The sequence below is a fragment of the Aulonocara stuartgranti genome (genome assembly GCF_965226115.1).
Source record: "Aulonocara stuartgranti genome assembly, chromosome: 6".
NCBI classification, from domain to species: Eukaryota; Metazoa; Chordata; class Actinopteri; order Cichliformes; family Cichlidae; genus Aulonocara; species Aulonocara stuartgranti.
Window position 1 is genome coordinate 17992744 of NC_138944.1, and position 27826 is coordinate 18020569.

A 27826-nucleotide genomic window follows, 5' to 3' on the forward strand; every position below is an offset into this window, starting at 1 on the left:
CCTAAATGTATGTTTTGGATATTTTTTCTTCTAATAATAGTTATTCTCTAGTATTATTCAACGATCCCCAGGAGAAAGCACTTGGTGACAGTGACAGTAGTTTCTTCCTTTAAACAAGAAGAAAACTGCACAGATCACAAGAGACATGTGATTACCAAAATAAAACAGGAAGTAAAAGAATTACACTGGGGAGGCTATACTTAACTGAAATACAGAGAAAGGACACGCAAACCAATGTTCAAGCTGTAAACAGAATAGTTCACAACATGTTCCCTTTTCAGTCATCTGTTCAGACGTAGCCTCAGAGCGATATCACAATATTTATCACGTAATGTCGTCATATTTCAGATAATTTTGCGCTAATTTTAAATATGATGAAAATTGAACATTTTATTGATAATTGTAGCTCAGAGGCAGCAGCGTTTATTAGCCCAAACAAAATTAATCCTTTTTTTCTAGCGAGCTGCTGCCACTGATGACAGACTACCTAATTCAAAGCAGAAATCTATCACGGTGCCAACAGCAGCATCATTTTAGTACAATGGTAGTGACTCAGCAATTTATACAGTGACACAGCAAATGTGGTCAAATGTAAACACAAAAGTATCCCAGGTAGTGTTTTATCTGGAAGTATAACATGACTGCTTAATACTTAACCTCTCTCTCAGATGTGCTTCGGTTGGTTGTCACTGAGTGCGTGCTATTTAGTGTAAGAAAAAGTCAGTAACACTTTTTTGACATTTTCATGTAAATATTAACCATTATTATCAAGGCACTGCCCCAGCTGTCTGTATTCTTTTTGCTTCGAACATTTAAATATGAGTTTAGCTTTGTACTCACCCCTTCTGCCTTTCCTGTCACCCCTACTGCCATCCAAATTTCACTGACATTTTCTGGTCTGTAGTTGAGCTCTGGTCAGTCAGTATGGCCCTTTAATTGGTTTTAAATGTAGATTATATTTAGTATTTTTTCTTATACTTACAACAAAAAGTTTTACTTGTGAGGAAAAACTGGAAGTTTCATTCTTTTTTTGTTTTTTTATATAAAATTTCAACATCTGGGCGCCCTGATAACCATGTACTTAGGACTTAACCGGGTGGATTGTTGCTTCTGCATTAGATGCAAACCAACCCTAACCCTATAAAAAAACACTGACTAGCTTAAAAATTGAGAATAAGTTTTAAAGTTTCATGTTCTGATTACCAGGTTTACAGTTAAATATTAACTATCGCGTTAGTCACTGATGATGAGATTTCAGGGGGTTGACTCCTGGCCAGTGAGCTTTTTCCCCACATCATTCCCTGCTACCTTTCCCAACATTCCCTGTCTGTCCAAAAATGTTAAATGAAAAAAAAGTAACAAAGTGAAAATCTGCTATGTGGGGCTCGCTGTCAGAGAAGAATTCTTTTAAAATTTCACTTAAATGATGTTTTTCTCTGTGTGATGGTTAAACATCATTGTGAATTTATGAGAACGTGTTTTTGGGTGGACTTTAATGTATCCTCCAGCAGTATTTAATCTGGCTGTCAGGCTGAGCTAAGGTGTTCATTCAAACATGTTCAAATGCGAGCTGATAACAAATTATGCCCTCTAGTTTCCTACAGTTTAAGCTGCCTTTTGCTCAGCGTCTTCACCCACACACACAAGGCTAGCTCGCTATTTTCAGACACCTAATAATTTTGTTGCTTCTTCCCGTTTAAAAACGTAAACCTACCTTTTTTAAGGAAGCAGCAGTAGCTGTGTGTCCACCATGAACAGTCTCAGACAAGAAAAAAAATAACAACATACGGACACAAAGATGTTCCTGAGACGCTCAAAGAATAAAAAAGTATATGGAGATCACAAGGAGAAGAAAAAGAAAAGCAGCCGACACAAAAACAGGAAAGTTTGAGACACATGACTACATGACTATCACCAGCACAGTAAATTGACAAGCTTGTGCTTTTCCCCGTGGTACTCAGGTTTGCTTTAGCTAGTTGCTACCGGGGATATGGGATCATCTGAGGTATTTGGTCCTCTTATTGACAAATGTTAGAAATCTTCTTTATATCACCGTCTGTCAAATTAGGTCTTTAGTTCTACAAATATGCTCTATTTGTAGAGGTTAACAAGGACTGATGAGTGTGTCCTTATTTACTAATTTTAAAATCAAATCAGCCACAGTAAAAAACAACAACAACAAAAACATAACTATGAAAGGTCATTGTCATCTTCTCTTTTGCCCTTGTTCACATTTTAAATGTAAGCGATCTCTGTGATACACGCTCCCTCTCTTCAGACTCCACAGGTAGCTGTCTGATGTCTCCTGCACATCAGGGGTCCTCGCGGGCCCGGATCACACGGAGCTCCTGTGGACTCTCTTATTAAAGGCTGCAGCTCAAAGAGATTCGGAGCCTTACATCTTTTCAGTGTGGAGTCCGGCAGCACTGTGTTTGTGTATTTAGCTTTCGGGGCTGTGGCACTTGAAAAACATGGCTCAATAAATAAGAAATAAAATCATTGGATTTGTGAAACTCGTTTACAAGCAACAAAGCAGTTTATATTCAAATGACAGAAAATGTTTGATTATGATACATGCTGGAGATGTCATGCTGGTCATGTAACTCATGAGGAAGGGCTATTTCAAGCTAATGAATTTGATTTGCAATCAGGCGAAACATGGAAATTATTCTCTGTATTCGTGTTCAAGACGCTTTTTTTAATAGGCTCAATTACACTTTGATTACCTCTGCAGACTCTCAGAGTGAGAACTATTAGGCTAATCTAAAACTTGTTAGGTCACACTGTGAACCTGCCACTGTTAAAGTTTACAAATACATAGCGGTTTTATATGTGTTTGCATTGTGACGGCTGACAATCTTTCGGTTGTAGTGTTGGTGAAATTGCTGTGTGCTAAACAGTCTCTCGCTACAGTCTGGGAAACCAGTGGCTTCTTATTCCTAAAGCAAAATCAGTCGAGAGATAGTAGCTTTGAGAATCTAAATGCAAATCCTCATTTGCTCTCTACATGTACTGTTTACCAGCTTTTAGGACCAAAAGTCCTGTCCTTTGCCCACAGATTCAGCATATTCATACACAGATATCTGTTTTTAGATTTTAACCTCGCTGCAACCAGAAAATATTTTGTCTTTTAATCGCAGCTTTTGCACCCATATCCCACCTGTTGCCACCTTGTTTAATTTGTTCTGAAGTGGACCTTGAGTAGCACGGCTCATCATTTCTACTCTGTATTTTTCATAATTCACGGTATTGTGAGGCTGTCCACTCTCTACTCGCTGTCACAGCTTCTATCCTGCAGGACATGTAAAGTGTAGTACACATTTTATCAGTAACTGGTAACTTTTGAAAGGCAGGCCTCAGGAGTCATCCACAGCAACCTGATACAGTTTGTCCATGCGAGTGTGTGTGCGAATACATGCACACACTTCCTTACACACACGCGCGCCAGAGATATATATTTTTACATCCCTGCATTGCAGCGACAGAGAATTTGTGACCTTGTTCTGCTTCACTCTGAGATTAAAAAAAAGAGAAATTCAAAAGGAGTCATGATATCAAATGGCTCAGAAACACATTTGAAGATATTTGGGGGATAGAAAAACACACACACAAAAATAGGGATTGTGTCCATGCCATTGATGATTCATTGTCTCTGTTGCTAAAAAATAAATTCCCCTCACAGGCAGTGATTAGATGGGGAACAGTTGGTGAGCGAGGCGCACAAAGCGCTGCATATGGCTGTGATGAAGCCGCGTGAGCTTCGGTTAGTGGCTCATCCCAGTAGTTTTTATGTTTTTATTTATTTATATATATATATATTTTATATTCCTCCTCCAGAGGGGAGCTCTGACACGAAGAGGGATCAAACAGCACATAAAAGCTACATCAATAGTACAGGGCTACAAAATGATAAACAGAGCAGCCTCCTCTGCTGTAAATTCACAGCGTGCATCAGTCTTTGTAAAGGCACAGGTTAATGTACGGGAAGATGAATCCTATTGATGTGTGATTCGACGCGCTTCTCCGAGGTTAGATGGAGAGATTGATCTGAAACTGAAAGACAGCATGAGGGGAAGTCAGTAAACACTCAGGTTCAGACTAAAAAATACTCCTCTCTCTTCCTCTCCTTCAACCAGCCTCTCATCTGTGAGATTACTGTTCCCATGGCAACGCAGCTGATTGCACAGAAATTGCTGTGGTTGTGGGAGCCATGGCAACACATTGCATTAAATTATCCTGCCTGCTCATGTTGCAGTTTTACGTACGCCTGCTTGCGTCACCCGCTTGTGACGACACGTCAAAGCCGTCTTGTCTGCAGTCAAAATAACACTGCTGAGCTGCTGAGTATTACTGAGACTTAATATAGACAGATACGCAGTTATTTTTATTGTCTACAATCTTGTAGTGCTCGTCAAACAAATAAAAGCACAAGAGAAGAAAATATAAAACTGCTACAACTGGGAATTTGGCTAAATTTGACCTCAGCTTACTTTACCATAAAACATTTTTCTGCATCACATGCGATGCTGATTTGATGGTGAAGCAGCATCTTCGCCGCTGTGAGCGAATATGTTTTTTAAAGATTTGCAGAGAGTGTTTTGTAAAACTACAAATACTGAGCTGTCAAATTCAGATTCTCTGCAACTTGTACTTTGTTTTCTTTGGCAAATGAATCAAAGCCATAGAGGTGGTGAGAGAGTCTTTAACCACATGTGAACAAAGACCTATACAAAAAGATTACACAGGGGTCGCCACAGGATCATCTGCCTTCATCTCACCCTATCCCTAACATCGTTTGTCACACCAACCCTCTACATGTCTTTCTTTCCTACATCCATGAATCTTCTCTGGGGCCTTCCTCTTTTCCTTCTGGCTGGCAGCTCCATCTTCAACATCTTTTCTCCAGTATATCCACTATCCTCTGCACAGGTCCACAACATCTTAACTTCGCTGCTCTAACTTTGTCTTCCAACCACTCAACTTCAGCGGTCCCTCTGACGTACTCATTTGTAATCTTGTCTATCCTGATCACTTCCAGTGAAAATCTTAACATCTTCAACTCTGTCTCCTATCTTTCTGTCAGTGCCCCCATCTCCAAATCATACATCATAGCAGGTTTCAATACCATGTTGTAAATCTTCTCTTTTGCTCTTACATATAATTATTATATGTGCATTATTGATACAGTTTACATTTTTTGCCTTTACCACGTAAAATGCAGTTACCATGACACCTCTATTGCCAGCATACGGCGTCAGGCTCTGAGGGGACACATTCCAAAACCTCCATCACATGCTGGCGCACCAAAACAGGTGTTTTCACACCTGTAGTTCATTTACTATGGCCCTGATCAGCTGATGAGCTTGTACACTTGAAGTTTTCTTCAGTGTTTTGGGGAGAAAACACAGAAAAAAATTCACATGAACCATAATGCCTCACTAGAAACCATGTGAGAACAGTTTGTAGTGGTACACAGATGTGTCTGGGGCAGGAACAGTGAATGCACATCAGTGGTACTCTACCACATGTCTGCTCAGAATGCAAAGCATGCTTAGCTATGAGAACGCATTTAGCCCAGACGCCTGATAATTCACACCAAACCTTCTGGGTGCGGTTGTTTTGGTCCGCATTCGAGTGCAGATGCCTTTAGTTATCAAACATTTATAGTTATCAAAGGTTCACTGTTGACTACTAATACAAAAGAAAAAAAAACAGTTGTAAATATCAATCAAATAAACATTATGCTGTCTCTTTAGCAATTGCTTATGCTGGGAAACATGTATTCATGGAGGTTTTTCTGTTGGTTGTGGTTCCACAAACCATCCACATCCTCTCCTCCTCCTCCTTACCCCCCCTCAGAGCTCTTACACAGTCTTCCTTCTCTACTTCTCAGATTACAACCATCCATTATTGGTATGAACCTTTAACTCGCCTGTGCCGCCTGTGCACTCCTACAGGCTTATACGCATCATATCATTACCAATAAGCGATGATACCGGCGCTGTAGTTGTTTGGTTAACATTGTGCTTCACAAGTGCGCCGTGCACCGAGTGAAATGTGCTTAAGTGATCGAGAATGGGTTTTTTGCAAAAATGGTGAAGGATATTTACAAGCAGTGTCTAACCAGGTGTAAAATTTTTGAAGGCTTTTCCAGGAAAATGTTGGATTTGTGAGTTGGTGGAGGACGCTGAACAGGATTCATTGTTTTAGTCAAACTGTATTAGGAGGCTAATCCCATGTTACACGTGCATTACAGCACTTGTAGTGCGCAAGCCAGCCAGTACGCAGCAAATAGGCAATTCATGGAGGCTTGAGTCATATTATTGACTTGCTCCAAGCATGTAGCCTACTTAGAACTCTGCGTGTGTGTGTGTGTGTGTGTGTGTGTGTGTGTGTGTGTGTGTGTGTGAGGTCGGATATAAATATAGTTGAAGAGATCACAGATAGAAGTACCGAATGTTCTAGTGGGAGGTACTTGCGATAAAATCTTGGGCAAGTTTCAGGCCCATTGCTCATCTGTTGTCTGCAATTTATTTATTTATTTTCTACTCACTTGTGAAAAGATGTATTGTCCTTCTTTTCACACTGTTGACTTGCTTGGAGATAATGGTGGGTAAAATGTGTTTCATACATCCTTTTAAGCACACACACACGCTCACACACACTGAGCTCCTTACTCCTTGCATTCAGACAAGATATTTATTTCTCCGGTGGATTGTTTCAGAGGCAGAGCGTCTCCATGGTGATGGCAGCCCACAGATCAGGATGAGGAAGAGTGCGGGAAGGAGGCGGCAGAGAGAAAGAGAGAGAGAGAGATGATTCCACCTTATCTGCCACTGCTGTGCACTTGTTGAAACACATACTGTATATGCTGATTATTATCCACACAGCACTTAACGCACTCTCTCCTCCTTTACCCACTCCTCCACCTTTCACTCTCGCTTTACCTGCTCCTGCTCTGTTCTTCTTAACACTATAACTATGCTTCAAACTGGGTCACCTTCGTTGTGGTCGTGGTTGAGTTAAGAGACTGCATAAAATATCAAGATTGCTATTGCTGCCACAAATAATAATTACAATAACAATGAAAAGAATATTAATAATAATACAATTATTATGGATTTTTTTTATGTAGCACCAGATCACAACAATAATTGCCTCAAGACTCTTTATATTGGAAGGTAAAAACCCTAGAATAGTGTGAGAAACCCCCAACAATCAGACGACCCACTTTGAGCATGCTCTTGGCGATGGTGGGAAGGAAAAACTCCCTTTTAGCAGGAAGAAACCTCTGGCATAACCAGGCTTGTGGGGGTGAGGGGAGGAAAACAAGACAAAAGACACGCTGGGGAAGAGAGCCAGAGATGAATAATAACTCATGAATAAATGCAATGAGATGTCTAAACACAAAGAGAGTGAAAATAAGTGAGTGAAGAAGAAAAACACTCAGTAGCCCAGGCCAATTACAGCATAACTAAGGGAGGATTCAAGAACACCTGATCCAGGCCTAACAATTTGCTTTATAAAAAGGCAAATTAAAGAAAGGCTGAGGCTAATCGTAAAAGTAGAGAGGGTTTCTATCTCCTGAATCCAAACTGGGAGCTGGTTCCACAGAAAAAGGCCCGGAAAGCACAAGTTCTTCTTTTATATATCATATGAACCACACATAAGGCCGCAGCGTGAGAGTGAAGTGCTTTGTTTGAGTGATACAGTACAAAGAGGTCTTTCAAATAAGACAGGGCCTGATTATTCAAGATCTTGTATGTGAGAAAGATTTTAAATTCAATTCCAGATTTATTTATATACAGAAATAACAAAATGCCACATCTCACCCTCAGACCTAAGAAAGTAAAATCTTATTTTAAACATATGACATAGACATTAAAATAAATAAAACATAAAGAATTTAATAAAGAAGAAGGGCAGCTGTGTTCAAAAGTATAATAGGAAACCAGTGGGTGTCAGATATTCAGCCTCCTTCAATCTTTTATGTTTCTGAACGACATCCCAACAGATTTCAAAAATGACAAATACAACGTTGCCAAGTAATTGGACTGAATATTTGACAGCACTGACTCACTACCAATATGAGCCATCTATGTGGCTGAAATGTTTTGGTTGCAATATTTCAACATTTAAAAAATATTTGATAAGAAGTGGCCCTTGATTTGAGTGCACCCTCACACCGGTTTTGGAATAAGGGTACAGCAGCATCCCGTGCGCTGTACTGATGCTGCTTGCATGTTGCCTCGTAGCCCTTAAAGCTGCACCGATCAATGCTCTTTTTTAAAGATGACTTTGCCTCTATGTAAAGGTGTTACTGCGATGACCTCACAGAGAAATGTCGCCCACTGTTTAGTGCTGTAGCTGCTCACACCGTGCAGCAAAGTTTGTAACTAGATTCTGAACAATGTGGAGAATTTTAGCAGCTGAACGCCAAATAATAATGAAAAAAGACTTGAAAAAGAAAAATGTTTGGTATTTGTACACATATAGCCTCCACAGCTTGTGTTATAATATGTCAGTTCAGGTTTCAGATGAATTCCTGATAATCTTTTACATCCACAGCGTGTTTGGTTCGTCTTGCTGTTAGTAATTCTGTTTTAGATCAGCGTTAAAGATGGCAAAGCAGCATTTAAATATTCATTAAACATGTTTTAAGGAAATCCAGAATGAAGTTTAAATTCTCCACATTTTGCTTTGTGGTCAACAACCGCGTGTTGATATTGGATTTTTCCATTTTCAGGTACCTTATGAATGTGACATTTGAAGGCCGAAACCTGTCATTTAGCGAAGAAGGCCACCAGATGTTTCCCAAGCTGGTCATCATTCTTCTAGACAAGGACAGACAGTGGGACAGGGTAAACCTTCTTCTCTTCTCTTCTCTTCTCTTCTCTTCTCTTCTCTTCTCTTCTCTTCTCTTCTCTTCTCTTCTCTTCTCTTCTCTTCTCTCTGCCCTTTTCCTCCTCTGATGCTTCTGCGATGTGTCTGTCACTTTTCTGCCACTTGAAGTACTCGTTACAGTGGCGTGCACATTACACACAGCTGTCCTCCCACTCACTCATACAGGTTGGCAAATGGGAGAGAGGCTCCTTGACGATGAGGTACCACGTTTGGCCTCGCTTTGAGCTGTACTCAGGAGCGGAGGAGCGTAAGGACCACCTGTCCATCGTGACTCTGGAGGAGGCGCCGTTTGTAATTGTGGAGGATGTGGACCCGCTCAGCGGGACCTGCATGAGGAACACGGTGCCATGCCGCAAACAGCTCAAACTAAGGTGAGAAATTAAGTTGGAGTGTAAGAATTTAAAGTTTTCCTCTGTTAAACCTTCAGATTTGTGGCACTGCTATTTTTTAATAATAACATCAACCTTGGACCAGCTGTGTCTGTAGTTTAATAGAATATTTTGAAGTCTGTGCTAGTTTTCTTTTTAAAAAGAAGAAGTGCTACAATCAAACACACTCCTTACAGCCTTGAATAATTCTGTTTTGCTTGCATTTTCTCTTTTTTGTGTATCTTTGGCTTTCTTATTACAGCGCGCCGCCCCTGCAGCATGCTGTAATGGTTCTCCTGTTTTTGTCTTTACTAAATGTGCCACTTGTTTTACTTCTGCTAACCAGATTACTGACTTGCTTTCTGTTCCTGTTTTTCTGCCTCCCCCCTCCTCTTCACCATGACCCTCTTGCCATCCCGTTGTCCTTAGAGTGTGATAATTAATTGTTCTTCATTGGCCTCCTTTTCTATCAATGGCGTACCTGAAATCTCCTCAGGGTGTGCTACATCTTGGAGCTCATTGTTTTTATTGACAGATCTTTCACCGTGTTCTTTCTCCCGTTCCTCTTTTCTCAAGATTTCTCTCTCAGCAACACATATAGCATTTTAGGAGCAGCCATCAATACTTCGAAGGCAATATGCAGGAGTTATTTCTACCCAAAAAATACTGCAAGAGCCAGATTCACAGAGCGCTGCAGAGTCACCTTTGTATGCACAAAAGCATAAATAAACGGGCACAGTATTGTTGCCAAAACCGAAATAAACATTAATAACCACTTTAGTCCATGCGCAATCATGAAGGTTGTTCATTTGATATAGCTGAATTCATAAAACCACAATTTCGATAAATAGAAGTTGACACACCCTTGTGTGAATACAAAACACTCAAACAAATACATTTGTCCTTAGTCTGGCACTGGAAATATCCAGCAAACAGTGCCAGAGCTTCCATTCACAGCTGTTGTGCACCTGTATCTGCTGTAAGCCAAAACAACCCATTGACTGATGACGCACAGGTTGGTTAAATGTTTGCCCCAAAGTGCGTTATTCTTAGTCCCTCATGACTGTGTAATTTGGATGACAGCCTCTAAATGTGTTTACGTGCTCTCTGCTCTTGCTCTGAGAAAAGTGAGTATTAGTCGTGACATATTAAACTTTTCCTTGTGATTTGCAGTGTTAGATGGATGTATTAAACATAGCACAGGCTTCGAATTCAAGTGTAAAAGAATATAAAAGAAATGCACTAAACTAACATGCACTAACAGCTTAGGCTTCAGACTAGTCAATGTTTTTTTCTACTTTGTGCTGAAGTAAAGTCAGCTCATCATCAAGTTGTCTTCATATGTTCATCTTAACAGCGTGACCGCAAAGTCAAACTGTGATCCTTTTAGTAAATTAGTTATTAATAGGGCATATGTATATCACATATTTATATATATTGTATCAATATATACTAAATATATATATACACATATATGTATGTATGTGTGTATATATATATATATATATATATATATATATATATATATATATATATATATATATATATATATATATATATATATATACACCCAGCACGCCCCTGCGGGCGGTTTATCCTTCAAGCTCGGGTCCTCTACCAGAGGCCTGGGAGCTTGAGGGTCCTGCGCAGTATCTTAGCTGTTCCCAGGACTACGCTCTTCTGGACAGAGATCTCCGATGTTGTTCCCGGGATCTGCTGGAGCCACTCGCCTAGCTTGGGAGTCACCGCACCTAGTGCTCCGATTACCACGGGGACCACCGTTACCTTCACCCTCCACATCCTCTCGAACTCTTCTCTGAGCCCTTGGTATTTCTCCAGCTTCTCGTGTTCCTTCTTCCTGATATTGCTGTCATTCGGAACCGCTACATCGATCACTACGGCCGTCTTCTTCTGTTTGTCTACCACCACTATGTCCGGTTGGTTAGCCACCACCATTTTGTCCGTCTGTATCTGGAAGTCCCACAGGATCTTAGCTCGGTCATTCTCCACCACCCTTGGGGGCATCTCCCATTTTGACCTCGGGACTTCCAGGTTATACTCGGCACAGATGTTCCTGTACACTATGCCGGCCACTTGGTTATGGCGTTCCATGTATGCCTTGCCTGCTAGCATCTTGCACCCTGCTGTTATGTGCTGGATTGTCTCTGGGGCATCTTTACACAGCCTGCACCTGGGGTCTTGCCTGGTGTGATAGACCCCAGGCTCTATGGATCTTGTGCTCAGAGCTTGTTCTTGTGCTGCCATGATTAGTGCCTCTGTGCTGTCTTTCAGTCCAGCTTTGTCCAGCCACTGGTAGGATTTCTGGATATCAGCCACCTCCTCTATCTGCCGGTGGTACATACCGTGCAGGGGCCTGTCCTTCCATGATGGTTCCTCGTCTCCCTCCTCTTTCTTGGGTTTCTGCTGCCTGAGGTATTCACTGAGCACTCGGTCAGTTGGGGCCATCTTCCCAATGTATTCTTGGATGTTCGTTGTCTCATCCTGGACTATGGTGCTGACACTCACCAGTCCCCGGCCCCCTTCCTTCCGCTTAGCGTACAGCCTCAGGGCGCTGGACTTGGGGTGAAACCCTCCATGCATGGTAAGGAGCTTTCTTGTCTTTATGTCAGTGGCTTCTATCTCCTCCTTTGGCCAGCCTATTACCCCAGCAGTGTACCTGATCACGGGCAGGGCGTACGTGTTGATGGCCCGGATCTTGTTCTTACCATTCAGCTGACTCCTCAGGACTTGCCTGACCCTCTGCAGGTACTTGGTGGTTGCAGCTTTTCTAGCGGCCTCTTCATGGTTCCCATTCGCCTGTGGGATCCCCAGGTACTTGTAACTGTCCTCTATGTCTGCAATGTTGCCTTCTGGTAGTTCAATCCCCTCAGTTCTGACTACCTTCCCTCTCTTTGTTACCATCCGACTACACTTCTCCAGTTCGAACGACATTCCAATGTCATTGCTGTATAGCCTGGTAGTGTGGATCAGTGAATCGATGTCTCGTTCACTCTTGGCATACAGCTTGATGTCATCCATGTACAGGAGGTGGCTGACAACTGCTCCGTTCCGTAGTCGGTATCCGTAGCCAGTCTTGTTAATGATCTCACTGAGGGGGTTCAGGCCTATGCAGAACAGCAGTGGGGACAGAGCATCTCCTTGGTAGATCCCGCACTTGATGGTGACTTGTGCTATGGGCTTGGAGTTGGCCTCTAGTCTTGTACGCCACATCCCCATTGAGTTCCTGATGAAGGCTCTTAGGGTCCCATTGATCTTGTACAATTCTAGGCATTCCAGTATCCAGCTGTGGGGCATTGAGTCATAGGCCTTCTTGTAATCAATCCAGGTGATAGGTTTGTAGCTTGAACCCATCCGCTGGAACGTTGAAGACAATATAATTACACTGCAAGCAAGACGCAAGTAGGCAAACTTCTTCATGGTACTCGTGCACGGGAGAGAACCAGACAAACGCCGTTCCTTCGCTTGACCCCAGTAGCTCTCGTCCGTCCTCCCGTAACACTGTCCTTTTATTGAGGTTACATGAATATGTATAGGTTCATTAACATACGACGTCTACATACAAAGAGTACCTTGCCTGTGTGTGTGTGTGTGTATGTGTGTGTGTGTTGCTGATCAAAGGGTCAAACATCCTTGGTCAGGAAGAGGGTAGACTAGACCCCCCCCCCCCCCCCCCCCGGTGAGGAAGTCCAGCAGTTCATCTAAACAGAAAAGCACTTAGACTAGAACAGACGTAGCTACGTTAATCCTACCATAAAACAATTAAAACAAGATGCGACCTCTTCCCGTGCTCCCAGGATGTAGGTGTGCATTCTAGTGTGGAATGCACACCAAGCCTCTGTAGCCTGTTAAAGATCACACAACTTATCACTACACAATTGATTATACACCTCTAAGCATCTATGGTTAAATATTTCTAAGCATAAATAACAATCAACAATACAAACTCTAACATTCCCCCGTTTTTGACCTTTATGCTAGAAAGTTCCCAGTTATGCATACCTCATGTCTGACAGTTTCGATGCAAACATTTTTTTACTCAGCATATGTCAAATCACCCTAAATTACTGTAAAAGTTACACAGTTTAATAAATGTATTAGCAGTTACCCCATTCATTGAGCTCATCTCATGGCAAACTGCATCTTACGAGCAACCAAAGAAATTGTTAATTTAATAGTGAAACTAAGAAAGTAACATTTTCAAAAACATCTCAGCTTGGTGATGCTTCCTCCGGGTGTGCAAATCACATGTCTCTCTGCAGAGTGGTTTGAGTTCTGCAGGGCGTCATGAATGTCTCTTCTAGTTGTTTCGTTGTCCATAGGACCAGAGTCCAAATGTATGTAGAATAAACATTCAAACATACTAGTTAGTTTTGTTGTTTGTCAACATGGGTCTCAGCTATTTCCAAAGCTGCAGACCTCTCAGCACTCTAGTTTTATGGCCTCCCATCACCTCACTTCAGGCCTTCATCCTGCGAGGGGGATATTTATGACTCCTTCATTGTCCACGCTCTGCAGAGAAACACCTCTGTGGAAAGGGTGCAGGGTTCAGTTGTCTTACTGCTGTTATGATCCCAGCAGCCTTCAGAGTGTCATCGTATGCACAGTATAGTGGCACAGCATTAGGTGATGTTCATAGGAAACTGCTGTCATCACCACCATAGCTTCTGGTTCCTGTGCTTTCACAGAATCATGATGTCATCCTCGAACTCCTTCTGCGCTGTCGATGGAGCTTGGCACGCTCCCCTCATCCCACGAGTTTTCATGTTCCAACGCTGCTGAAGGTTTAAGGCAGAGCACGTCGTACACCTTAGTTGTCTTCCTCAGCGTCAATATTGAATCTTTCATTTTATTTAAAATCTCCTGGAAGCTCAGTAGCACAGCTCTCTGTGTGATGTCTGCTGTGCTGAAGATGATCTCTGATCCTCCTGAAGCCTCTCTCCTGGCCTCAGCTCCCATCTTGTGGACGATCCTCTCCTCTATTTTGCAGGCAGTTTCATGGTCCTTGCTGTGGCTCCAAGGTCTGATCTCATGATGGGCCCCAACCAGCTTGACCTTTGACCTCAACCACTGCCTGGCTGTCAGCTATGCCTGGAATGGTTCACGCTTCTCACTGGGCCTCTGAAGATTTCTCAGGAGATTACTGCTGCACCTGTATTTCCTTGCTAAGAAGAAAAACTTCTATTTGGAGAGCATGTCAACAATCATCAAACCACATTCTTTAGTTCAGTGAACTTCACTTATAGGCCATCAAAGCCTCATCTGAACATGGATGCACCACTTGCATAGGTTTAATACTTGTAAATAAACGGCTAATCACACAAATCACTGCAACAATAATAGTAAACATTGTTTAATGTTAATCCTTGCACTCCACCTCTTGACGCATGGACATTCCCATGCGTCAACTCACCAAACCTGGATCCCTGTCTTAAAGAAAAAGATTAGCTAGATCATGTCCCAGGCAACATCAGGGCACCCCCTCCGGAGTAGCTCCGTAACCCTGCAATAAAAGATGTTAGCGTGTGTTGCATATTAAGTTTGCTTAACACCTGGCTCTCCCAGGAGCCTGCATACACACCATCACGGCCTGGAAAGCAAAATCTGGAAGTGAAATCAAACTTCATACCTGTAAACAATTGTATCATAAGAGTAATAAGCATTCAACATCAGCAAGACAAGTGTCATGTGCAGGTTTTCTCAAAGCAGTAACTACAACTATTACCCTAATTCACCTCAGACATGGATTATCCCACGTACTCTGTTAACATTAATGTAATCAGTGACTTCTCTTAAGCAAAGTCACTCCACTCATATATTATTATTATGGGTTCAAAAGTGGCCAGCAAATGAGCCCATAATAAACTATTCCATAATTACCGTAATCTCTTATTTGTTTTACTCATGTCACTTGTCCGCTTCAGCTGAATCTTCTAAATGCAGTCTCAGAAAAACAAACATTAGCAATACACATTGACCATCCTGGTGGGCAGGCGTCGGCCATCCACATTCCAGAGGTGCCATAAAACACCATAAAGTTAACACACGCTGTGGAAAAAGTAACACTGGTCTCATCACAGTATGTCTCAAACTATATTAATTTCTCCATCAACATATAGCCTGTAACTACAGTTTTCTTCACACATAAACCCAAAAATCTTGTAGTAGAGAAACATTCGCCAGTATTCCTATAAATCACATGATCAAACACATGAAGAACCGTAATGCTGTAAAAACGAAAATGCAAATGTTAGCGCTTGCGCAGGCGTATGCATACTTTGTCACAGCTATCTCTGTGAGCACACAAGCTAGTGAATGACACACACATAGTAAATTCACAGACACAGAAAATGGCATTTAAAATGTTAAATCATCACGCAACCTCGAGTGTTGCTGTCATCTTTCTGCTTCTGTAAAGGGAAGCACACACAGACTCATCTGCACCCCTGCCAGGCGGGGGTCAACTTCACACAGTCGTGTTACATCAGTAAAGTCTTGTCAGCTTTCGTCAGCTTTTACCAGTCAGTCAGTTTGTTTTCCTTTCACTCACTCATTCATGCATTCATTCTTTCTTTCTTTGCTGATAGTGGAACCTATCGTCGCATTTAGTTTCCACTCTCAGCAAAATGACGTCATTTCAAAAAGAAAAAGAAGAACTTTAGTTTGGATTACATCGCTGAATCCTTTTGGACTGGGACTGTCATTTAATAATTGTCCCAAATAAGTGGCTTTCTCCAGAGTCCATTTAAATGTGGAGAACTCACTTGGCACAATTTTCTCGACGACGTGTAGCATTTTTAATTCCCGACGTGCAGATCTGCTTAAAGAAAAGAAAATAGACAAACAAAATCAGTGCCTGTTCAAAAGATAAAAATGAAAAATAACAGAGATTATCAAACAAAACTTTCAGTGCACTGTGAAAGTATCAAAATAAAAAGGCCTTGTTAAGTCATGACACAAACTCCTCATCTCAGGTAAATCATACCATTAGCATGGTTCATCATACCATCATACTAATCGGCAGGCTCGACTTCACAACAAAAGAAAAATCATCAGCTAGATTCACTCCAAACCAACCATCAGCTGCACAAAACACACATAAGCCTAATGTGTCATATTAGCTATGAGTTTAATCACCAGGTCTGTGCTCTTCACTCATCTAAATCACAGATCTATTTTATTCAATTTTCCTTTTTCCCTTCATCATAAAACATGTGACATGCTGTCATGCACTTCATAAAAAAAGTTTGTTCTGACGTATTCAGAGTTGTATATCTAAATACAGAATTCACTCGCACATCAAAGCAGGAACTCAGTGTTTTAGAGTTTCCACTCAACACACAACAACTCCAACACATCTCATTCACTCATACTAGAATTCAGTCACCTTTCATTAATCTAAAACCAATCAACTAATTTGCATATCAGCCATTAACCCACTAAGTTGACAGGACGACAGGAAAGCATGTTCAAAATATTATCACATAAGACAATTTCCCTCATACAGTAAATTACTTATGCTGCATTAATCAAGCAGGAAGCTTCTCCCAATTTACCATTTTAACACTAAATTTATTGCCTGATCACTGATTTATCAAACCAGGATTTTTTTTCACAAAAGTTAAATTGCTGTCCTGCAACTTGGAGAGTCAATTTTTTTTTTTTTTTAGGATAAATTCAGTATTTAATAACAAGTGTCTGCTAAAGTGACACTATTGTAACACTGATGAAAGATAACAAGCTAATTTTCATTGCATGTGTGTTTGTTATTAGGCAGGTTTAATGCATGTCTGTGGAGCTGCATCTCCAGCAGAGCATGTTCTTAAAGCTGCCTTTCCTACACACTTCTCTGCTATTATTTGCTCATTTCTTAACTTCATGAGTCATTTTGTGTTTGGAATTGTTAGTAGAGTTAATTCTGCTTGTTTGTGTGATTTTGTATGTTTCTATTTGTTTCAGACTCCTTCACAATTTTCCAACTTAAGCAGTCAGTTTTGTTTTTCCCAGGTTTGCTAACCCAAATTTTGATTTCCCACATTAAATAATTCCTATGTGTTCTCACCTAGTCTTCTCACTCTGTTGTCCTCTCCCACTTCAACAGTCCAACAGCCGGCAGTTCTCCTTCAGCTTTGTCCTGTGTCCCACTGTCTCTTCTTGCCATTTTACTCCACAGGTGGCAAATGTCAAACTCCAACTGTTCAGTTCTCCTCAAACGTTTTCTTCACATGCACAGTGAAGTCACAGCCACTCTCACTATTGTCCTCTGATGCGGTTGACTTCGTGCTAGTGGCTGAAGTGCTGCTGCTGCTGCCTTCCTGGGCGACTTCTTAGCAGCTGCTGCCGGTTTCTTGGCTTTGGCCGCGGCGGGCGTCTTAGCTTTGGTCTCAGTAACCCTGTTCATCTTGAAGGATCCGGAGGCCCCGGTGCCCTTGGTCTGCACCAGAGTGCCCTTCGCCACCAGACTCTTGATGGCGGTCTTGACACGGGCCTTGTTCTTGTCCACATCGTAGCCTCCGGCAGCCAGAGCCTTCTTGAGAGCGGCCACGGCTTTCACAATCAGCTCGCCCACGCTGAAGCCGACCTTCTTGGGCTTGGAAGTCATCGTCTTCTTCTTCTTGGCCTGAACCTCGGCGCAGGGCGTGTTTATGATGGAGCCTTTCCCACCACAGCGCTGGCACGTTGAACGCATCATGAAGGGTCCATTTCTTTCATGTCGCTAGCCGCATGTGGCTTGCCCGAGTCACTCAGTCCTTTTTGAGCATTTCAACATGCTGCCGCCGCAGACCCTGGCCTCAGATCCAGCAAGTTTAGCGCGCTGATCTCCAAAAAAGTCCCGAAAGCCAGAAAGACGTCAAATAAGTGTCTCGTGCTAAGCGCTCGAACAAAAACTCCTCTTCACGCCGCCATCTTGCTCGCCCTTCCGTGGAATTCATTCAATCAGACAGGAAGATGGGTTTGCTTTCTTCTTCTGCTGCTTTTGCTTCTGCAGCCTCTGCTCCGATACTGCCGCTGCTGATCAGGTTTTTTCAGGGAAGAGTGAGAGTTTTGAGACAGATCGTGCTATAAATAAGTCAGCCAGAAACTTGGCTTGAACGTTTCCAATTGTTAAACTATAACTTTTCTTCCGACCGCTGCATGTGGAAAATTGATTCAGGTCTGCTTTTCACCTGAAAGTGACAACTAAGACATTTTCAATATTATCATCACTGCTTAATCAACACATATCTCTCTCTCTCTCTCTCTCTCTCTCTGTTTTTGTGAACAATCCTTTCTTAAAAGCAGAAAATGAAATTATAGTTGTTTTTTTGGTTGATCAACACAAAACCTTTTTCCTATGATTATTTTTTTCTACAATATAAATTCTCCCTCTTATTCACTCTTTTTTTTTTTTTTTTTATTTACAATAGCTGGTGACCTGCAAAATCACCGCTGTCACTCACAATCAAAGGCAATTACTCTTGCACAGTGCACAAAAACACTGTGATGTCAGACACATTCACACTCACTTTGTCATCTGCATAAATAAATCATATGGCTGGAGATATGTGCCATGGTGATCCATAGGCATGATCACACGTTTATTTAATTATTTCCAACCCAACAAAACAAATAAACAAAAACATAATGCTGATGCTATGAACACTCCACACACAAGAGTCAAGATTCAGGAAAACTGCTCATGGAAACGCTGCACACTCCAGTTATCACAGTTAACATAGTGCTGTTTCCCTCTCTTAGAGTAGTTCTCAGACAGCTCTCGATCTGATAATGTGTAGCCTGCTCATCAGCTCAGAAGAAAAAAAAAAACTGCAACGCAACATCACACAGTAGTTGCTCTGCCCACAGTGGCAAAGTCTTACACTTACATATTCAACTCAGCTTCTCCATCATGTACTTTTAGATGTTTCATACAGGGTTCAGCATATTAGTTGTTTTCACAGGTGTGCTCTACATCTCAACAATGGTTCATAATAAGACGACAGTCTTTCACACAGGTCAAGTGCCTCTATGCACTTCATTAGTTTAAATATTTACCTATATCACTTCACCTCACATGTCATTGTACTGAATTTAAGCAACCACAAGCTTAATGTAGATTACTTTTAACAACTATCCACCTCAATTACGTCTATGGTTTGGCACACAGGCTGTTAACATTTTGTGTCAGGAAGGGGTGGGGGGAAAGCCACCCACCAGAGCATAGCTGCTGATGTGGGCTGGCCTTCTCCACACGCTCTTCAAGGCTGGTGTGTTTTCTGAAAACTTCTAACATTTTAATCTCTTCCATTTTTAAGCCTGCGATTAACCGCACGGCTCAGGTCCGCGTGAAACCCGCGTGACCGCGCTCGCGTGAACCCGCGCAGCTGTGGAGCCGTCGCTCCCTCTCTTTTTTACATAAATACTTTGTGCTGCCAGGAGCAAAGTCCAGCACAAACGTCTGTCTCCCTCCGACTCACTCTTGGTTGCTTAGAAACCCATGATAACAACAACAGTCGGTGTCACAGACCACATGTTCTGCTCCGCACACACCCACACAACAACAACAACGACAACAAAAACAACACAAAATAGGCCTATCGTCCAGCACAGTCTGGACCCCGCGGAACTTCTCAACGCCCCACAAAGTGGCGGAGAACTCACCTCTCGCCACACAAAGTAGCGAGGAACCTCTTGCTCCACAAAGTAGCAAGGAACCCGGGTATCGCTCCACAAAGTAGCGAACTTCTCAACGCCTCACACAGTGGCGGAGACTGCACAACCACACGGTTATAGAGTCGGGCTCTTCTCAACGCCTCACACAGTGGCGGAGACTGCACAACGACACGGTTATAGAGTCGGCCTCTTTAAACTTACTTGGCATTGCTTAGAGTGTAATATCAGCCCGAATCCCGCCGACCGTCATTCATCGAGGAGAAAAGACAGACCGCGAATCCACAGGAACTTCCTGGCTGACGTCAGTCTTTCAGCGTGCCTCTCCTCCCCTCGGTGAATGCGATTCCAGGGCTCCGGCATCGAAGGACCAATTAATGATAGGTTTGTAGCTTGAACCCATCCGCTGGAACGTTGAAGACAATATAATTACACTGCAAGCAAGACGCAAGTAGGCAAACTTCTTCATGGTACTCGTGCACGGGAGAGAACCAGACAAACGCCGTTCCTTCGCTTGACCCCAGTAGCTCTCGTCCGTCCTCCCGTAACACTGTCCTTTTATTGAGGTTACATGAATATGTATAGGTTCATTAACATACGACGTCTACATACAAACAAAGAGTACCTTGCCTGTGTGTGTGTGTGTGTGTGTATGTGTGTGTGTATGTGTGTGTGTGTGTGTGTGTGTGTGTGTGTTGCTGATCAAAGGGTCAAACATCCTTGGTCAGGAAGAGGGTAGACTAGACCCCCCCCCGGTGAGGAAGTCCAGCAGTTCATCTAAACAGAAAAGCACTTAGACTAGAACAGACGTAGCTACGTTAATCCTACCATAAAACAATTAAAACAAGATGCGACCTCTTCCCGTGCTCCCAGGATGTAGGTGTGCATTCTAGTGTGGAATGCACACCAAGCCTCTGTAGCCTGTTAAAGATCACACAACTTATCACTACACAATTGATTATACACCTCTAAGCATCTATGGTTAAATATTTCTAAGCATAAATAACAATCAACAATACAAACTCTAACACCAGGCAGTGCACAGGTTGGTCAGTCTGGTCTTGCAGTCTCGGCTGATTGTTCTGTCTACCAGTAGCTGGTGTTTTGCGCCTCTGGTATTCTTGCCAATTCCTTTCTGTGTCCCGCTCATGTATTGACCCATGTGCCTGTTCATCTTAGCCGATATGATGCCTGACAGGAGCTTCCATGTAGTACTGAGGCAGGTTATTGGTCGGTAGTTGGAGGGGACCGGTCCCTTCTTGGGGTCCTTGGGGATCAGGACCGTCCGGCCTTCAGTTAGCCATTCCGGGTGTCTCTCGTTAACTAGCAGCTGGTTCATTTGTGCTGCCAGACGCTCGTGGAGTGCAGTCAGCTTCTTCAGCCAGTAGGCGTGAACCATGTCGGGCCCTGGTGCTGTCCAACTCTTCATACTGGAGACCCTTTCTTGGATATCTGCCACTGTGATGGTTACTGGACCCTGTTCAGGGAGGTCGCTGTGGTCTGCCCTCAGATCCTCTAGCCACTGAGCATTGCCGTTATGGGTTGCATCCTTCTCCCATATGCTCTTCCAGTATTGCTCCGTCTCCAGCCTTGGTGGTGCTGTTCTCTTATTGTTCCCTTGCCACTGAGAGTACACCTTTGCTGGTTCTGTGGAGAACAGCTGGTTTATTCTCCTGCCTTCTATCTCTCTGGTGTACCTCCTCAAGCGGCTGGCCAAGGCTGTGAGTCTTTGCTTGGCAGTTTCCAAGGCCTCAGGTATGGACAGCTTGCTGTATTTCTTAGGCACCTTATTTGTCGCACCTTTCTGCAACTCCGTTAGTTGGCTAACCTCCCTCCGTGCTACTTTGATCTTGCCCTCTAGCCTCCTTCTCCATGGAGGGTACTGCCCCTTGTTGCTGTTCAACTTGTAGCCAAGCATCTCACTGATCACTGCTGCCGTATTGTAGATCAGCTTGTTAGTGTCGGTAATCGTGGTTGTAGGTATTGCCCGTAGTGCTGCATTAACATCATCTAGCAGACCTTCTGAGGGTACTTCACGTAATCTTGGTAACCGGCTACGGGGGATCCAGGTTTCAAGCTTGGCCATGATCCTATTTTTCAGGTCAGTTCCTCTCGCACTCAACGATCCTTCTCCTATCGCACTTGGGGCTATGTACCCAATCTCGGGTGGGGGTGATGATATCTCCCTCCTGACCTGGCGTCCTGACTCCTCCTTGCCGTAGCATTTGTGTTGTACCTCGTCAATCTCTAGCTGTGAGAGCAGTCCTTTCTTTCGAATGTTGGAACACTGAGCTACTAGTTGTTTCGCCGTCATTGTGGATGTTGGGTATCACATATATATATACACACATATATATATGTGTGTATATATATATATGTGTGTATATATATATGTGTGTGTATATATATATATATATATATATATATAAATTTAACCCTAACCCTTATATATATATATATATATATATGTATGTGTATATATATATATATATATATATATATATATATATATATATATATATATATATATATATATATAAAAACACCCAGCACGCCCCTGCGGGCGGTTTATCCTTCAAGCTCGGGTCCTCTACCAGAGGCCTGGGAGCTTGAGGGTCCTGCGCAGTATCTTAGCTGTTCCCAGGACTGCGCTCTTCTGGACAGAGATCTCCGATGTTGTTCCCGGGATCTGCTGGAGCCACTCGCCTAGCTTGGGAGTCACCGCACCTAGTGCTCCGATTACCACGGGGACCACCATTACCTTCACCCTCCACATCCTCTCGAGCTCTTCTCTGAGCCCTTGGTATTTCTCCAGCTTCTCGTGTTCCTTCTTCCTGATATTGCTGTCATTTGGAACCGCTACATCGATCACTACGGCCGTCTTCTTCTGTTTGTCTACCACCACTATGTCCGGTTGGTTAGCCACCACCATTTTGTCCGTCTGTATCTGGAAGTCCCACAGGATCTTAGCTCGGTCATTCTTCACCACCCTTGGGGGCATCTCCCATTTTGACCTCGGGACTTCCAGGTTATACTCGGCACAGATGTTCCTGTACACTATGCCGGCCACTTGGTTATGGCGTTCCATCTATGCCTTGCCTGCTAGCATCTTGCACCCTGCTGTTATGTGCTGGATTGTCTCTGGGGCATCTTTACACAGCCTGCACCTGGGGTCTTGCCTGGTGTGATAGACCCCAGCCTCTATGGATCTATATATATATATATATATATATATATATATATATATATTAGGGGTGCAACGATACACAAAATTCACGGTTCGGTTCGATACTTTGGTGTCACGGTTCGATATTTTTTTGATACAAAAAAAATGTTCATGCCTTTTTAATTTGTCATTTATTAAAATTATAAATATATATTTTAACTCAAAAGTACAGTTCTTAAATTTAACCCTAACCCTTGTGCGTGTTTTTTATTTTGACAGCGAATGCACACCTGCGGACCACTTATGTGCAGCCCTGGTTATTTAGCTCATCATATTGCAGCCACAGAAATTCTTTTGTCCATGAAACCATAAAGCTGCACTTTCTTTTTGCCTTATAGTCTGATTTGTCATAACTTCTCCGTTTTGTGGTAAGCTTTTCTTTGGCTGTCACTTCTTCACCCTGACCTGTCTTATTTGGCTCAGCAGAACTAAAATATATATGCTGCTGCTTTTACACACGCACTCACATAAGCTCAGCGATTCTCTGCGCGATCGACCTCTCACATGTTTAAGCTTGCTGCGGGAGATTTCACTTGTCATGTTTGCATAGTAAGCTAACGATTAATAAGACGATGTCAGAGGAATTGGTGCACAAATTATCATCACTCACAGATCAGTGCTGTCGCTCTCTATACACAGTTCGCACGATTGCAAAGTGAAAGCAAAAAAACAAGCGCAACTTCAAACGCGATTTCAATATGTCACATATTGACAGTGGCTCACCGATGCCAATGACATAATTACCCAGCTACATTTCTGAAAGAATGCAAAAGCATTGACATATATTTTTCCTTCCTACAATAGCCCGACAGGCAGGGCAGAGATAGATTTTGGTAGCCCGACTGAAAAAAATCGCTAGCTCCGGGACGTCGGGCTAGCGATATTTCAAGCCCTGTATCTGATTGAGGAATCACTCATCTTTGGAAAAGAGAGTTTATTACAGAGAAATGTCTCTTTCCAAAATAAAAGCTATACTATCCGCTTCTTCTGGGCTATATTCTCAGCAGCATAAGGAGAATCACGTGCTAACAGCTGTCTAAATGACTCGGCTAAAGTTAGTAGCATGCTTGTTGTTTTTGTCTTTGCACTAGGATGATGTCGGCATAAATGTGCAGTCATATTTGTTGTGTTCCCACTAGTGCTTTCGGGTTAATGTCATGGTCCTGGGCCATGTGGGCCCAGTATTCTTAGTTCCTTGTATTTTTGTATTTCGTTCCTTATTTAGGCCATGTTTCCTGAGTTGCCCTGTTGTGTTGTTCCCTAAGTGTTTTCCCTTCGTGACTCTTACCCCCTGTGTGCCCCTCTGTGTATTTATGAGCCCTCGTCTCTCTTTGTGTTTTATTCTATGTTTTCCCCAGCCCGTTATGTCTGCGTTCTCCCCGTGCTCTCTCTCCTCCTGTTTGAACCTCTGTGTACTTCCTGTTTTACTTTGCCCATCTCCCATCAGTGTTGCGTTCACTCCTGCCGTGTCTTGTTATGATTATCAGTGTCACCTGTGTTCCCCGTGTGCATCCACTTCCCCTGATTATCCCTCATGTGTATTTAGTCTCTGTGTTTCATGCAGTCTGTGTCGCGTCGTCTGTGTTACCACCCCCTGTGTTCCGTATCTCCAGCCATAGCTTTTTCTTAGTTTATGTCCAGTTTAGGTTTTCTGTTTGAACTATTACCCTTATACTGCCCTCGCTCTGGTTTGTTCTGTTATCAGCCATAATAAAAGGCTCGCTTTTGTTTAATCCACTCCTGCATCTTCGCTTGTGTTCGCGTCTGGGTCCAACACACACATTCCCACACGGTCTATCTCCACGGACCGTGACAGTTAATCTCGTTGAAATGACCTTAACGCCACAACACGGCAAATCTCCGTTAACGAGCTACCGCCGATCGCCCCGTGCATGGGGCTATACGGCCAACACATTAACGAGCTAACTGCGCTAACACACTAGTTCACACCCATGTAATTGAGCATTGCATGGCACATCCAACATACTGTTTTACTTTAGTCCATGACTCGCTTACCTTCAGGGTCATACGTCACATGAAAACCAAAATAATTCCAAACGCCAGATCTGAATGAGGGTGGGGAAGGTTAGGGTTGCCAACTCCCTGAAAAATAAATAAGGGACACCTCACGACCAGCTCCCGATCATCAATCGCTCGTGAGGGTGTCTCCGCAGCTGCTCACACGCAAACACGTAAACGTCGGTGAAAAAGATGGAGCAGCACGGCTGTGCAGCGTGTGATCTGGACACAAGCGATGGAGGCACAACTTGTAGAACTTTGGAAAGCTCATCCGAGCCTTTTTGATGTGGCATCACAAAATTATCACGACCACAACAACCGTGAAAATAGTTGGATTTACACTGTTGCTCAATCACAGCTGCCTGAACAATGTCTTTCATTAGCAATTTAGCAAAGTTGATGGTGGTGGTGAGTCTGTGTGAGTGAAAGACAGAGAGAGCGAGCGACAAATTTTCTGTTATAACCTTCATTTTATGGAGGCACAGTGTGCGCACTCAGGTCGCATCAGAGCATCGGGTGAGACCCTGCATCGTGACCTACCAACTTCTAACCCCTGCGAGTCAATTGTCCATCCATCCATCCATCTTCATCCGCTTTATCCGGGGCCGGGTCGCGGGGGCAGCAGCCTAAGCAAAGAGGCCCAGACCTCCCTCTCCCCAGCCACCTCCTCCAGCTTATCCGGGGGAATACCAAGGCGTTCCCAGGCCAGCCGAGAGATATAATCTCTCCAGCATGTCCTGGGTCTGCCCCGGGGCCTCCTCCCGGTGGGACATGCCTGGAACACCTCACCCAGGAGGCGCCCAGGGGGCATCCTTGTCAGATGCCCGAACCACCTCAGCTGGCTCCTTTCGATGTGGAGCAGCAGCTGCTCTACTCTGAGCCCCTCCCGGATGGCCGAACTTCTCACCCTATCTCTAAGGGAGAGGCGAGTCAATTGTGCAGTTTGAAAATCGCACAGTGTCTGCCCAGCTTTAGGTGTACTGTCGTCCGGGACTTGCACCGCAGTGTCGGCGTTTGTTTCCCTGTTGGCCATGCTTCTTGTTGTGGTCATCTGTTGTCTTCCGGTATTTTCTCCGTAAGCGACCTTTCCTCGACCAATGAGATAAGCGGTAATCTGACTTGTCATACTCGAATTGTCATAAGTGTGCTGTCAGCTCATTGGTCACAAAGCAGGAGAGGGACTGGGATTTATGTTTTCAAACAAAGCGTTAATTCCATTAAAAGTTATAGACTACTTTTGATTATCACTGTATTACGGGACAAAGTGCGTCCCTTATTAGCTCAATACGGGACGTGTACTTTTGTTTCTAAATACGGGACGATTCCGTTTTTTAAGGGACGGTTGGCAACCCTAGGGAAGGTCCATGTTGCAAGGAGAGCTTAACTTCTGTCTTGCTAGCTTGCCCTGCGCTCTTCCTTCTGACTATGCTGTCTGTGTTGAGCGCTCAGTGGATCTGCGCTCAACAGTGCAGCCTAGGCAGAGTAGTCGAACGCAGATTCACTGAGCGCTCAACACAGACAGCATCGTCAGAAGGAAAGTTGATAAAATAAATTACAAATGTTGTATTGTTCGATACATATGCGTACCGAACCGAAAGCACTGTATCGAACGGTTCAATATCGATACGAATATCGTTGCACCCCTAAAATATATATATATATATATATATATATATATATATATATGTGTGTATATATATATGTGTGTATATGTATATGTGTGTATATGTATATATATATGTGTATATGTGTATATATATGTCTGTGAATATATTATATTTTTGTGTCACCCATTAAGCTGTTGGCAGTAGTTTGCTTTGGATTTTTGGCTGAAAGGCTTCAGATAGAAAGCTTGAATCGACTTGTTATCTTTATCTGTTATGAATATTAAATTTTTAGTTTCAGTTCAATCAGTTAAAAAAAAAAACAACAACTACTGAATCTACATTGTTAGGCTTAGTCAGTCCGGTACCCAGTGTTAGAATTAAAGAAAACCTTCTGTTATGTGCTCAGAAGTAGCAGGATATAAAAACATATATGGACATAACATATGGTAACGTAACATAAAGTTGCACTGTTCAGAGTTATTGCAAGAGGTATGAAAGATTTTATTTATCTGTCTTTGTAACAGCAGAAAAATTTAACATAGATCTCGAGAGGAGTCCCAGAATAAAAAAGGTGTTAAATGAGAGTAGCACGCCCCCCTTGATGAGCATGTGAACGGTCATAAGGTTGCATCCAGTAAGGATTTTTACTGTTGCTTCTGCTTCTGAGGTTCTTCAGGAATCATTTGATCTAAACAGTAAAATTTTAATTTCTTTTAGTTGAATCTAAGCCGCAGTCAATCCTCAAAAAGCCCCTTTGGTACTAATTTCACCTACTGAGTGCCAGCCAATATTTTCCGGCCGGAAAATATACATTTTTCCTACATCCTGCGATTGCCAGAGGCTCTCTGGCTGGTCTCTAGGCCTATGTGACTGGGGCCTTAGTTCACTAGGGTGAGTTACAATTTCAAGCAAGAGGTCATCAACTGCCGTCTCCCTCATGGTGGACTAGCTTTTCATGAGTTTCTTACTCCTTTCATATCGGGGTGGAGTGTATAAAGGAAGACAAATTTATTGACTGTATACAAAATCCAAAA

At 42.9% G+C, this 27826-nt stretch overlaps 2 protein-coding genes across 4 annotated transcripts in view; one reads left to right on the top strand and one right to left on the bottom strand.

Annotated features, from left to right (window-relative positions):
* The window catches only part of grin2bb (glutamate receptor, ionotropic, N-methyl D-aspartate 2B-b), a 147937-nt gene that overhangs the window by 80875 nt on the left and 39236 nt on the right, over nucleotides 1-27826 (top strand). For all 3 annotated transcript variants that reach the window (XM_082536749.1, XM_082536751.1, XM_082536750.1), the window contains exons 6-7: nucleotides 8747-8861; nucleotides 9070-9275. In XM_082536749.1, the coding sequence (XP_082392875.1) occupies nucleotides 8747-8861; nucleotides 9070-9275 (321 nt within the window). The remainder of the gene's footprint in view (nucleotides 1-8746; nucleotides 8862-9069; nucleotides 9276-27826) is intronic.
* On the bottom strand, nucleotides 17265-18257 carry LOC309708587 (histone H1-like). Its single transcript, XM_082536770.1, has one exon. It carries the CDS (start codon nucleotides 17980-17982, stop codon nucleotides 17512-17514), a length of 471 nt encoding a protein of 156 aa, XP_082392896.1. The 5' UTR covers nucleotides 17983-18257; the 3' UTR covers nucleotides 17265-17511.